Below are 13,731 nucleotides of genomic sequence, written 5' to 3'. Positions count from 1 at the left end.
GAAGGTGGTCAAGGTCTTTTGGGTTCCTTTTTACCAGAGGGCCTGTTTTCCTCTTTGCTTTTAGCAGTGGTGGAACTGTTACTGGGGATCTAAGACTCACTCCGAGTTTCTGTTACTCCATGTTTCTGTAAAAAGTCTCAGATACAGGGAAATTACCAGCCTCTCCTTGCCCGTGACAGATGGTTTTCATTTCAAACATTACTGATGTAGGGGCAAGAATAAACAGTGTGAGAAAGCACCAGTAAGCAAATTTGGAACTTTCAGTAGATGAAATAGTACTGTCAGAGGTGTTTGTTAACAACTCTGTAACAGCATTTACATTACTGACTTTCCCAAACAGAGAAAGCAAAAAACTCCAAATCCTTGTGTCTCTCAGTAGGAGCAAAACAGACCACACAGGTAGCAATGCCACCTCTGTCATGCAGATCAAACTGTTCAAAGCTTCCTCTCTCTCTGTTGGCAAAGTTACCAGCATGCTTTAGCATGAGGTTGGAATCTGACAGGTTGACACTACATAGCACTGCCCCAAAGCACTCTGGCTGCACTTGTAATGTTTCAAAGAGCAAAAGCACTAGAATGTGTAGCTTCAATTACAGTCCACGGTACAGCAGCATTTAAGTTTTCTGGTTCAGATCAAAAATATCAGAGCCCCATTATTCAAATCACTGATCCACTATTATTTTGCTGGGCTGAAGTGGTGTAACAATTTTGAATATTTATTTTCCTACTGATTAGCTAATGGCACTCAAAAATCAGTTGCCCCACTCACTTCCCTATCACTGACTGCCATAAAGATGGCATAAAAGCATCAAGCCAGTGACCTTTGTATTGTGTACTCAGCCTAATTCAACAGATATGTGATCATTTGCACATGTTTCATCCAGCTCTAATGTGTTGCTGGGCATTATGTCAATGCACAGATCTTGGTATTAATTACTGTGGAAACCCAGCCCAAGTTGCTAGAGTTAGACAGGATGAATCAAATGGAATCCAAATGCACTGAGACATGTCCTGTTCAAAGTCATTTCAGAATCAAGATATTTTAGAAAACAGGAAAATATTTTCACAAATACTCCCAAAATTTAATGTCACTTTTAGCCCTGTGAAAATGCTTACTTGCTAGAAGTGACTTATCACTTGAAGCACTCTCTGGAAACTGTTGAACCAGCATCAAATACAATGTTGCTGTTTAGAGCTCAAAATAACACACACAGAGAAGATCGCCTTTGCTCTGATCCAAGTAAGTACATTAGTAGGACATTAGCATTTAATTACTAGAATTGAAAATTTTAGAAATTTTCTCTCATGTCTGACTACAGCAAAGTTCAGTGTCGGGAAACAAGTGTAACTGATTAGGCACTTTGCTACTAGACACAGCATTCTGTCAAAGACAGACACAAAACAAAACTGTGTCATAATAGGCTGAAGACCAGATAACAACCATTAGTCCCTACTGTGAAAACAAACCAGTCTGCACTCATGTATGACTGACTGAGCTGATCTGTTTTCAACCTTCCCAGAAATCCTTAATACAATAGGCAATGAAACTGAGGATGCAAATACCCTAGTGTAAACAGAACTTGGAGATTATTGTGTCTGTATTTTTTTCAAGCACATAATTCAATTATACATTTAATTATCATTAGCCAAAACCCAACAGTGAATGGAGACATTGCTCAAGATAAATGCCCATAAAAATATGAACCAGCACTAATTTTACTAGAATTTAGCTTAAAGAGTCCTAGCAATTAACTGCCAAAAGAAAAAACAAAACCAAAATGGCATCATGCTGTCACCTTGCAAAATCTGCGTCTGGGGAGGGAAAAAAATTATATACACACATCATTTTAAAAGGAAAAATTTTGACTCAAATTCATATTCACTGAAGTCATCAGCAATACATCAGGATTTGATGTAGGCTTAACATATCTGAAGCTGAACAATCATGTGTTGGAACATTCTGTTGAGTTGAATGAAATGTTGCATAACTATCTACAAATCAATTTACCCTGTCAATGACAGTTTGAAAAGTGTAGTGCTGCATTGAAAACCTGTAAACCAGCCCTGAAAAACAATGCTGCATTGACAACTGTAATATATTCCACACTTCAGTACCTGAAAAGATTACAAAACACAGTCCCAACGCACACAAAACCAGATACCAATTGAAACACATCCAGTTTCACTGCAATCATCAACTGAAATAATTTCCTAATCTGTTCACAGTAGCAGTTACAAAAACGTCATATTTACATTCATATTTTAAGACAGCCAAACCTATGAGCTGTAGAAATTGTGTAATTGTTAAATCAATATTGAACTTGTCAGAAAACATTGAGGAAATACAGTGACCTACTTGTACACAATCAGTTCTAGCTCCTACTAAGAACTTCAGTAGCTAAACACATTTTATGATTAATCAATTTCTACACATGGTCCAGAAGTCTTATCTTGACCAAGAGAATGTAACAGCAGGACTGTTAGCCAAATAACTAAGTGCTTCACATTAAATTTGAAAAAACCTTTGGCAGTGATCTGAAGAATTACTGGACAGAACACACAATATTTATATCTCATTATCTTGTGAACAATTCTCAAAATACCCAATACAAGTCATAGCTGAATAACTTCTCACTATACCCTTCTACTCAGTCTAGAATGTCTTACAGGGCTTGTTCCAGCTCTCATGAATTTGAGTTGAATTTTGATACTGAGCTGATAAAAACAACAAATGATGCAGTGATCAAGTCTTAATTCACAGCAAAGTCCCTAATGGAAAAGAAGGGTCAGAACTGTGCAAGCACTCATCCTCTCCTCAGCAGGGATGAGGTGGGATGTACACAAATTACCTGGGTTTAGACCTTCTGATGTGATCTTTCCAAATGAGGAAGATATTTGTGACTCAGACTTCCGCCAATTATGGTATGTAAACATTACTGTGTTTTGTTAAGATGAAGATTGTGAGAGCAATAGAAATGGAAATAAAAGTGAAACCTTTTCTAAATGACAACTTTTATTAAAAATACAGGGTATATTATTTTGTAAATCCATGCCAAAATGTGGATGTTTGATTTTTGTTAAACTAATGTTTAACAATTCCTCTTATTGTCTGTGTAAAGTCCCCCTGTGATCTGCATTCAGAGCAGTATCCCAGGCTGGATCAGGGTATTTGTTTATCATCCTTTGGGGCAGGGAAGCTCGGGTTGCCTTAGCTCATTCCTCAATCTTTAGGAGACAGCACAGAACTCTTACCTCTCTTGTGTTTTACCTGCTGAAGCAGCAGGATATTGGAAATGAGGTGTGTTCGGTGGCCTTGATTTTCAATTCCCAGTTTTCTAAGATCAACTTCTGTAAGATGGAATAAGTCCTGTGGCAAATGCCAGAATAAGGAAAATATTATACTGTTAATACTGGAGAATTCAAATGTCTTTCAGATATGTTTGCTGTTTCTGGTACCATAAGTTACCTAACAGCAAATGTGAGTATATTCATATTTTATATGAAGGCCCCTTGTCATGATAAGGTACATCATGGTAGGAATAAGGCATTTTACTTTTAAAACATTAAGTCCTTGTCTCTCGGTTTTTTATCAAAACAACTCTGGTCAGCTTAGCTGCAGAGTTCCTGGAAACTATGAGTCCTTTGAGTAAAAAAAAAAAAAAAGAAAAATCCCCAAAGTACTAGTATTCCCATTGCATTAATTAATGAAGGAAGATAAATCTCAGCATGAACTGATAGGAATAATGATTTTAGAAAGGAATCTTTTGTATAATGGAGAGGATATTCACTGTAATAATAGATAAAATAAGTTGTGACACTGTTTTGAAGAACAAGAATTTTCATATAATGCATTTGAGTAATCAAACCTGAACTGTTCTCTTTAATCCACTCTCTACAAAAACTTATTGCTATTTTACTTTCAAAATATGCTGCTGAATAACTCCAGACATTATTTACAAAGAAGTACAGAATTTCAATTTGATGTCCATTTATAAGTGGGTACAAAACTTCACTTGATGATGAAAACTTTCAGAGCAAATAGAAAATATATCAAAATACATTTCTTAATATTTTTACTGTTCTGTATTTTCACTGTAAATAAGATAAAGAGAGGTACATAGAATATACAGTATTCTGTTACTAGCAAGTCATGTCACTGGAAGTAGCTTTTTCTAATGGAGATTTGCAATTCAGATCCCAAAACACAAAATGAGATTGATTCACTGTGTAAATAATAAGACAATTGACGCAGAATTTCTAGCGTGAACCACTATTTCTGAAACTGTAATTTAAAAATCTTTCAAACTAAAACTGCTTCAAAAGCCTGACATTATTTGCTTTAGACTGAGTAATGGTCAAATTACTGAATGCCTCAATTTCTTAGGCCACTAGCTCATACTGTTTTAAAAGAAAAAAAAGTTCTCACTGTTGGAGACCGAAAGTCATGCCTGGGAATGTAATATTCTTTCTCAAATGGTAACTCATATGTAACTAATAACATGAAAGTAGAGAGCTGCATAATTCTTACTTCTAATTTATTCCTTTCTTGGTTTGCCCAAATGCAAAAGCTGGTACTAATGTTGAATTCACATGTCAGTAGAAATGATTTTTCAGCTTTGGCAACAGTGACAAAGGGTCCCACTGGTTTTCTCAAAGACTCAATATCTTCCAAATCCCAAAATCATCCTCCAATAAAGACAACAGAGGACTAAAAATGCAATATGCTTGCTCTTCAGACTTCAGCAAAAAGGTTGTAAGAAGGAACACAACTAAGATTGTTGAGAACTCCAGTACTGAACAGCAGATGCTTAGGGTAACACAACTGAAACTTTTATAGGCACATTTTGGTTAGGGTTTTTCTAGTAGCTTTAAAGATCTTAATATTTTCTCAAGAATTTTATTGAAAAAGGACAATTCTCACCTCTATGCCATCATATTGTTCAAAGAGCATGCAATATTCTGCAAGTCCAAGCTGGGCCAGCCAGTTCGAAATGGGTAGATACTTCATTATCTATTCCTTCCCAATGCCTATGACTCTGAAAAACAAAACCAAATTACAAATAACATTGCTTAGGAATGTTAAACTGAACTCAGAAAGCACTTCACAAATGCAAGTTCCACTATTATGGCCATTTTTTGGCTGCAGGGTAAGAGGTAGCTATCGGCGCATTAAGATTTTTACCTTTAATCCACTGTTTCATTGCAATCCTCATACAAGCAGGGAATGTTGAATACTATATTTTGTTTAGTTCTTGCAGCTGAAATAATCTTTTAGAGGAATCAACAGAGTCACTTGAGGCTGCAGTATCAATTAAAATACACTCAGCCTTTGTATTCAAAGAATGTTTCTCAGTACTCATTCAGTGGCAATGTCATTCTTCTTACATGTATGACACATGAAGAAGACATTAAATGAAGAGGAATGGCAAAAGGAACAATGTTTTCTGTAAGAATATGAAGGGTGTGAATGAAACTGCATTCTCTGTAAGACAGTCAAAATGACTAAGATTCTGTGGTGGGTGTTTGTCCAAGGTGGGGACATAGCTAAAGTCAACCTGTCACAGAATATTTCTAAGGAAAAAAGCAACTGAAAGACTTTTACAGTTTGTTCTCATTATGTCATTTGAATTTGAGTTATCTGTAAATGAAAATATTTTTCATTACTTTTTTCCCCAGTTGCTAAGATGAAATAAAAGATAGACATTAAGATGGGCATGTGATGGACATCAGAAGATAAAAGACAAAATACTCTCTTGTTATCACTGCTCCATGCATGCAGTTATGCAAGATCTGCACAGACAAATACTTAAGCTTCCAAGAATTGCTGCATTTCTGAAGACATGTCTATGTGCAAGTTTGAGCATAGCCTAAATCAATTCAAGAATGCCCAATTCTAAATCTGTAACTGGCTGGCTGAACATTTTTTGTCCGAACACTGATGCCAGAAGCAGGAAATGCTCGCGTTCAGACACCTAGTGCATTGAATTGTATATTTTTGTTATGTTATTTCATTTTATTTTTAGTTGAAGATCTTTCTCTCATCTATACTTGAGAAGAAGTAGTTGCTCATTAGCTCTGGATAAACTGCCTGTAATTATGACTTTTCAGCTACAAACCACACATTCTAAGATATCGCTTACTCTCAACACACAAGAAGCTGCCCCAAAGGCAGACAAGTTATGGTCAACAAAGAGTCAGTGCTGCTTTCTGTGAGATGGGGCAAGTCATTTAGCATTTTCATAATTCTTGGAACACTAGAAAAGCTTTGATGTCTTTCTTCTTTTTTTAAAATAAAAATTGCAAACGTAAAAATACCGTTCTGCAGAAAGGTAGGCTACAGTAGCAGTATTAATTGTATCAGTGGACAATACATTCCTAGAAATGTTTGAAAAGCATTTCAGTTCGAACAGCAACAGTTAGCAATATATGAAATGTTTTGGATGTCTGTGAATTTTACCTCAGTACTCAACCTTGGAAAAAAGCACTTCAGAGACACATACACAGTTATACTATGGAAGCTGTAATTCTGGAATTTGTCACTTCATAGACTGTTAAAGAACAAAAATGCTAATTTGCAAGTCACATTGTGAAATCCCTCTATTATCCATTGGAATACTGCGTTATATTATTTGCTTTATTGAAGATTTTTCATTATCGTGAAAGTATTGCAGGCTATGGGTAATGGGTATGCATCTAAAGAACTGTGGCATTCCAGTAACTAGGAGTATTTTGTGGAGTAACATTGACCAGAAAATCTACACATTTAATTGACACACCACAAAAGAATTTCCTTGAGGAATGTGAAAGCCACAGAGAACATTCTTATGTGAGGCGAGGACAAGCTCAGCCCCTGACATCTTTCATTTATGGCTTGCTTTAAACAGGTACTTTCAGATTGCAAGATCGTCAGCATGAAGGGCACATGATTCTCAGAGAGATAAAAGGAAAACCACAGCTGGTTGGCTAAAACATAAATAAAACCATGGACAAATACCTCTTTTCTGGTTCATACATTTTAAAGTAAGACACTTCAAATTTGTTGTCATAAAAGACCCTTTTTCAAAACAGTTTAGCAACTTCAGTAAGAATATGTATTTTTAAGATCACATATTTTATATTTAATTGTGAATGCTTAGGATTCCATATTAGTACATAACAATTTTTAAATCTACAGTAATTGGTAGAAGTCATCACACTTATCATCCCAGAACAAAGAAAAATTTTGCACTAAGCATGAAAGGAATCCTAGAATTTCCATAGAGCAGCATTCTCTTTAACAATACACTGATAAACTTTGGCTATCTAATCTTACTTGGCCAGCTGCGTTTGCTGTTATTAATTTATACCCAAAAACAACCCCCAAACCAACAAATAAATGCAAACCAAAATACCAATACTCCTGTTGTCCAAACCCCCATACAAAACGAAATTCATGCCCTTGTATGATAAGACACTAAGAAATACAAGATGCTTTACTTTCAAATACACTGCAATTACACCTTTGAATGGGATTATTTTTGTATTATTATGGCACACTTTCACATGCCATTAAGTCTTTGCTAACACCTTGGTACACTTATCCTTTTTGTTTTAATGAAAAATTTGTTCCTACAGCTGAAGGAGAAAAAAGTTCCCTTTCTCTCACAAGGCAACTAATTGCCTTTCTGGTCTTTCTGCTAATGGTAGTTTTGGTGAATAAATTCAAATAACTCCTATTTAACCAATAGTACACTGTTCATTGGATGCAGGGTACAACCTAGTGGTCAGGACTCAAGATCTATTCATAGCCTTATCAAGGTTAAGAGTAAAATGGAATTGCAAAACAAATTGTAAAACCCACTAAATATATCATTATGAGATGTGGTTGTAGGCAGAGGGAGTTTCCTATTATTCTATTTTTACATTATTTATTTTTATCTCTGAAAATAGGATTAACTTTTCCTTAAGGCAGGTAATGACAACAGTTTTCAAGATGCAAAATATGATTATGAACACATTGGCAAAGTGTGTGGCAGATTTTGGGCACATATTTATTCCTTACTAAGAAATTAATATCCTTCCTTTCCAGGGAAAGGAAGGGAAGAAAAATAAAAATGACAGCATGTATTGCAGAGAAATACAAGATCTCTCTTCTATTTATCTGTTCTAAAAAATGTCAGTTCCTGTACATTTAAGGACCTGCAAAAAGAGATCATCATAGGTTTTGTCAGGTCACCAGATTTTTGGGATAGAACCACTAAGGCTACATGACTTGCTTCTATTTATTAATTAGACTTCTGTTCAAGACTGAAGTTATTCTGGACTCCTTACATGGAAGGTCTTGCAGAACTGTCCACATAATTTATACCATTTCTGGGGTTTTCACATAAAAAGAAACAATTTAAATCTCACCTAGGTTTGTATCATTCTATTTCTGAACCCCACCTGTTCAGAGGCTTTTATGAAATCAAGTTACTGCTAAAAGGTTATGAAATGAGCAATAATGGGAGATTCCTAGCACAGCTCTCTGATCTACTGAGCTGAACTTTTGCTTTCAGAGTGCTTTCCTGCATTCTCTGTCACAGGTGCAGTCATGCATATTGGGGCACACATGATGCAAATGCACAGAGAAAGGTATTTTATATGTAGCTTTTAGATCCAGTTGTTCACACTCCAATGCTTTACTAGACTGATAAGTCATTGGTTCTTTCCTCTATCACACTATCCCATTAAAAAGATGCTGCTACTGATGTTGCCTTGTAATATTGCAGATACAAGGTAAGTAATATGTAATATCAGATTCTTACTTCTTATATGGTTGTGTCAAATTGGCATCATTAATTTTTAAAAAGTGTGTATGACAAAGGTACCACGATTGAGTAACTCCAAATCACAATGTGATTATAGTAAGTATTCCAGGCACAGTAATTCATGGTCCTTTTTCAGTCTCCCTTTGGGATTCAGGCAGTACTATGACTCAAACCACATATCATGGTATAATCCTGTCCCCAACAAAATTACTCATGTGAGTCAGCAGAGCCAGCAATTTCATCTCATCTGGAAAGTAATTTCCCTTATTGCGCCTTTTCTCTTTCAGCAAAATTGACTTGGATTGTATTTCCAAATTAAAACTATCCTCCTGCTTTGACAAAATAATTTATTATAATGAATTGATTTACTGGACACTTGCCCAAGTAAGTTTGCTTAAGGTTTTTAAGCACTTGAACTTGGCATGCTTTCCTAACTTGAATGAAAGGCCCATCAGTTTTGGTTTCAGATAGATTGCAATGCACTTCCACTTCAGATGTACCTTTATCTTTTTCTGTCATTAATGAAATCAACAAAACCTCTAAATTACAGCCTCAATAAATCTGACCTTTCCATGCAACATCATGCACACCTCAGGTCCTGTGTTGTGGCACTGAGTAATAACACTGAGCAAAGGTCTGTTCCCTTTGCTCATCACAGCTATATGTGCTTAACTAAGCAATTCATTCAGGAATGTTGTATTGTGATGCATGTTCAAGTGGCAGGAATTTTCTGTCATTTTTGTGCCAGTTTCTGAATACTGTAGAATGAAAAATTTAAAAATATTTTAAAAATTTAAGAATTGGAAGTGGTCATGAAGCTTGTGATGTCACATCTCAGAGATCTTACCACCATAATACAAAAAATCTACCTCTTCTTTTGCAGACCAGGTCATAATTCTATTTCTTCCCTCTCTTCTTTAAACAACTTGCCAAGTGTAAGAAATAATGTAAGTAGTACAGTTAATTTTTGAAAATACAATACAGATTTACAATTTAAGACAGTAAATCTATGTATTTTGGAAAAATCTCAAAAAATAACTGTTTTATAAAAGGAATACTAAAGGCAGAGTGGGAAAGCCAGAAAGTATCAATCAATGACCCCAAAGCTTGCCTCATCTCCACAGAAATGTTAAAATTTTATTGAGAAAAGTAACTTTCTTCTCTGAGATTTGTCCCTACAGTAATGGTAATTTGCCACAATTTCAATGACACTTGTTCTAACCTACTGCCTTAAATAAATTTTGCAGTTAAGAATTGAACAAGGTTCTCCTAACCTAATGGAGCTGTAGGCTGGTAATGCTGGTAATGCAACTTAGTAAAGTCTGTAATAAAGCCAAGTCCATCTTTTCTGCTAACAAAAAGGGAAGGGCACCTCCAAGATGGGGAAAGAGACAAAAGCAGCAGAAATATTTGAAAAGCAATCCGCCAGCAGAACCAAAGCGTCAGACACTGATTAAACAAATACTGGTGCTATGGGCTGGTCAGTCCAGAGAAAGCACTTACTGAGCCAAAGACTGGGGCTAAAAGGAGTTGGAAACCAGGACCAAAAATTCCTTCCTCTCTGTATTCACAGGAACAGAGCTTGATACATTGCACATAAACTGGATGATATCACAAGTAAATGATCTCCATTCTTTTTTTCAGATAGGAAGATTATGCAAAACCTTGATGTTTTGGTTAACTGTGCATGAAAAGCAATTACTCATTGTGTAATAATAAGCACAACCAAATTCCAACTCTAGACTTATATGAAAAGACATCTTATAAGCGAAGAACTACCTAAGTAAGAAAGTTTCATAGATGGGAATGTGACCTATGTAGAAACTTTATGTACAGGGCATCAAGGGTGAAGAGGGAAAAAGAAAGCATAAGAATATAATGAAAAAAAAGGCTTATGTTCTTACAGTGGTGATGGTGTGACAAAATGAAGCAAAGAAATAAAATTATCAAGGTGGTACCCCTGATAAATCCCTGTTATAACATGTAGAAAATACACAAGAAAATCACAAAAGAAGATGTGAGAGAGACTTGACCTGGTAGAGAAAATTGCCCAGGAAGAGAGGCTGTTATTTCAAGTCAACTCAGGTGTCTTCTTTCCTTCACTATACATCCACAAAAAACCTTGTGCTGACACAAAGCAAGCAATGGCAAGGAGTTGCTTATACAGCAAAATGAAAATTTGGGACATTAAGCATCCAGTCAAATCCTGCTATATGTTATGGACACCTCTGCAATCTAGAACAGAGTCTGCATGCAAACATAAACCCTCTAATGTATCCTGGACTGCAAAATAAAGCAACTGAGGCAGAGACTTCCTTACTTTGGCCAACTGTGTTCTGGGAGCAACTCCAGTAAAAAGATTGGTAATTCTCTAGGGAGTGGCAGCTCTGTCACTGTAGCTTTGTGATTCACTGCAAAACTCAGGGCCCTTGAACACGAGAAATGATGAAACTGCATGGAAAATTTCAGTTCTGTTTTGTACCACCCAAGAGGTTTAAAATCTGAGTTTGTTTTTTTCTTTCTCTAGAACAATCTGAAAGTCTTTTAAGTATACCAAGTTGATGTATTCTTAAACAGTCCCTTTCTCTCTTAATGAAAGGACAGGCTTGATGAAGGTCTCTATCTCTTTATCTCATGGGAGTCTATGCAGAAGTTGTATTGCTGAAAAGGGACCGAAATACACATTTTACTAGAATCATATTTCATGATTTGTTGAAAAGAGATGAGTACAGGAAAACAGTAACAAGGCAAAACTGTACCACCAAATAGATCACTACCTTGCAACACTTCATTTGCAAACAGATCAAAACAAGCACTTAAATTCAAGCAGTGGCTCTATTACATTGAATTTAAAATACAAATGAAAGAATGTCCCACCAAAACTTCTAAACCACCACATTTCAAGGTCATAATCAGAATTTACAACATAAGTTTTAAACAAAAAAATATATTTTAAAAAAACCCCTAGAACTGTGTACATATAAGATTTAACTTTTACTCTTCTTTCCTCTTCCTTGGAATTTCATTTCAAGCTTTTCCCCTAACTGTGACTATTAAAACATAATTTAAGACTCTGAAATTCTCAAAGTTCTATGGAAAACTTAAAATTTAAAATGAATTGTAATCTTTCAGAAATCCACCTAATTTTTGCCACAACGAAAATGACAAACATAAGTTTGCTTGTGGGATACCATAAGCTACAAGCTTTTTTCATATTTATATTGCCACCAATTAGAAGTTTGTGTACTACAAGCTAGGTAGACATAGGTGAACTTTATAGATTGTTTCTAGTTACATTGTGAACTATCACATTTTCATCAAACGAGTTAAATTAAAGCACAAGTCTGATAATCTCGTAGGGTAAGGATATGATGACAACTCCTCCTAGTGGAAGCACATCTGACACAACAAAATTCAGAAGCATACAAATTTCCTAAGTATCATGCAAGGTTTTTGCTGGTACTAGCTAGCTCTGCACTTTTTCTACCCTTTACTTAATTAAACTAAGTCTCATCCAACTTTTCAGTACAATAAAAAAAATCTATGGGCTTTTAAGGAAGGTGAAAATAATTTCACTTTAAAGCTTGCTGTTACACTGGTATAACATGGTTTCTACACATAGCTGAGAATCAGATTTCAAATTAATCTAAAGCAATCTTTTACTGCAGGACTATGTGTGTCACCACCATCTCTTAAAACTGTGGGTGAGACTGATGTGATGTAAAGTAACTTACATTTATGGTGAACAATGAAGCTCTGCTGATTTACTGCTGCTGGGAGTGCAGCTCGCCGTGGCTCCTTTTTGTTTCCTCTTTCACTCATACTTTGTTTCGACAGTGCCAGGAATGATTTCCATGTGAATGAGTTCCCTACACTTATCTGAATAGACTACTCTGTTCACCCAATTCCATCTCCAAGGCTCAGACTGTCACAGACATTACACATGCTGTTCAGCCAGAACCTAGAGGAGTGGTTTACCAGAATAGCTCAGAGCAGACAGAGCTAGTAGGAATATGCAGTATCACGTAATATGCTGAACAGCTATCAGTGCTCTAATTCATTTATTTTAGTCCCTGATTTGCTTCATGTTTCCTTGTTCAAATTCTTTTAAGTCCAATATATTTCTGGTGAGATTTTGAGAAGTTGTTGCGAAGGATGTAAGGATATTACATTCTTTGAAAAGAAACCATTAGCATAAATATTGTTGGCAGTCTAGGCACTGGAGGGATACTTCTAACATGGATTTTTATGCCCATCCAACATTTAGCAAATCTGTTGCAGACTACAGAGAAACAAATACAAAACATTACTCAACTTGTATATGCTGTTCCGGCCAATGTTTGTGTAAAGATAAATAGTCTACAAAGTACCCATCAGGAGTTAAATACATACTGACTCAGCAACCACATAGCAGATTTTCATGCCAGACATCTCACAAAAAATGCCACAGACATCAAGCTACTTTATCTTTATGTAAGACTTCAAACTGGGTATTTTTACTTGGTGGGATGTCAATATTATCACCAGTAGCTTACAAGAAACAACTAAGACACTGGTTCATCATTCTTTATATACAGCTTATGGAAGGCATAGACGAACCACCTTGTTTATTTCCCTTACATACAGGAGTGTAACTTTCTCCATTTCATAACATCAACATAGTCTTAATTAGTAAGCCAAAGTTCTAAAACAGAAGCAGCGGTTTTTCACACAATCTTATTCAATTGGGAACATGATGTCACTCATGTCCTGGATAGCAAAAAGATAAATGAGTTTAAAAGATGGTCTATGGAGATAAAACAACAAATAAAAAACTATTGAAAACAAAGACAGACATAATCAAGATCTCTGAAAATTCTTACAGGATGAATTACTAGCAGCTGTGGTAGTAAATATCCCTGTACGCTTACATTCTTACAACACTTCTATAAGCAAAAGTTTG

At 35.7% G+C, this 13,731-nt stretch overlaps 1 protein-coding gene across 1 annotated transcript in view; it reads right to left on the bottom strand.

Annotated features, from left to right (window-relative positions):
* The window catches only part of BCAR3 (BCAR3 adaptor protein, NSP family member), a 75,048-nt gene that overhangs the window by 57,934 nt on the left and 3,383 nt on the right, over nt 1-13,731 (bottom strand). Inside the window, exons 2-3 of the mRNA XM_058808757.1 lie at nt 4,922-5,036; nt 3,253-3,367 (exon numbers count right to left, since the gene is read on the bottom strand). Coding sequence (XP_058664740.1) covers nt 3,253-3,367; nt 4,922-5,008 — 202 coding nt within the window. The 5' untranslated portion in view covers nt 5,009-5,036. The remainder of the gene's footprint in view (nt 1-3,252; nt 3,368-4,921; nt 5,037-13,731) is intronic.

This window comes from Ammospiza caudacuta, chromosome 7 (assembly GCF_027887145.1).
Source record: "Ammospiza caudacuta isolate bAmmCau1 chromosome 7, bAmmCau1.pri, whole genome shotgun sequence".
In the NCBI taxonomy this organism is placed as follows: Eukaryota; Metazoa; Chordata; class Aves; order Passeriformes; family Passerellidae; genus Ammospiza; species Ammospiza caudacuta.
This window is presented reverse-complemented; position numbering and strand designations above follow the sequence as displayed.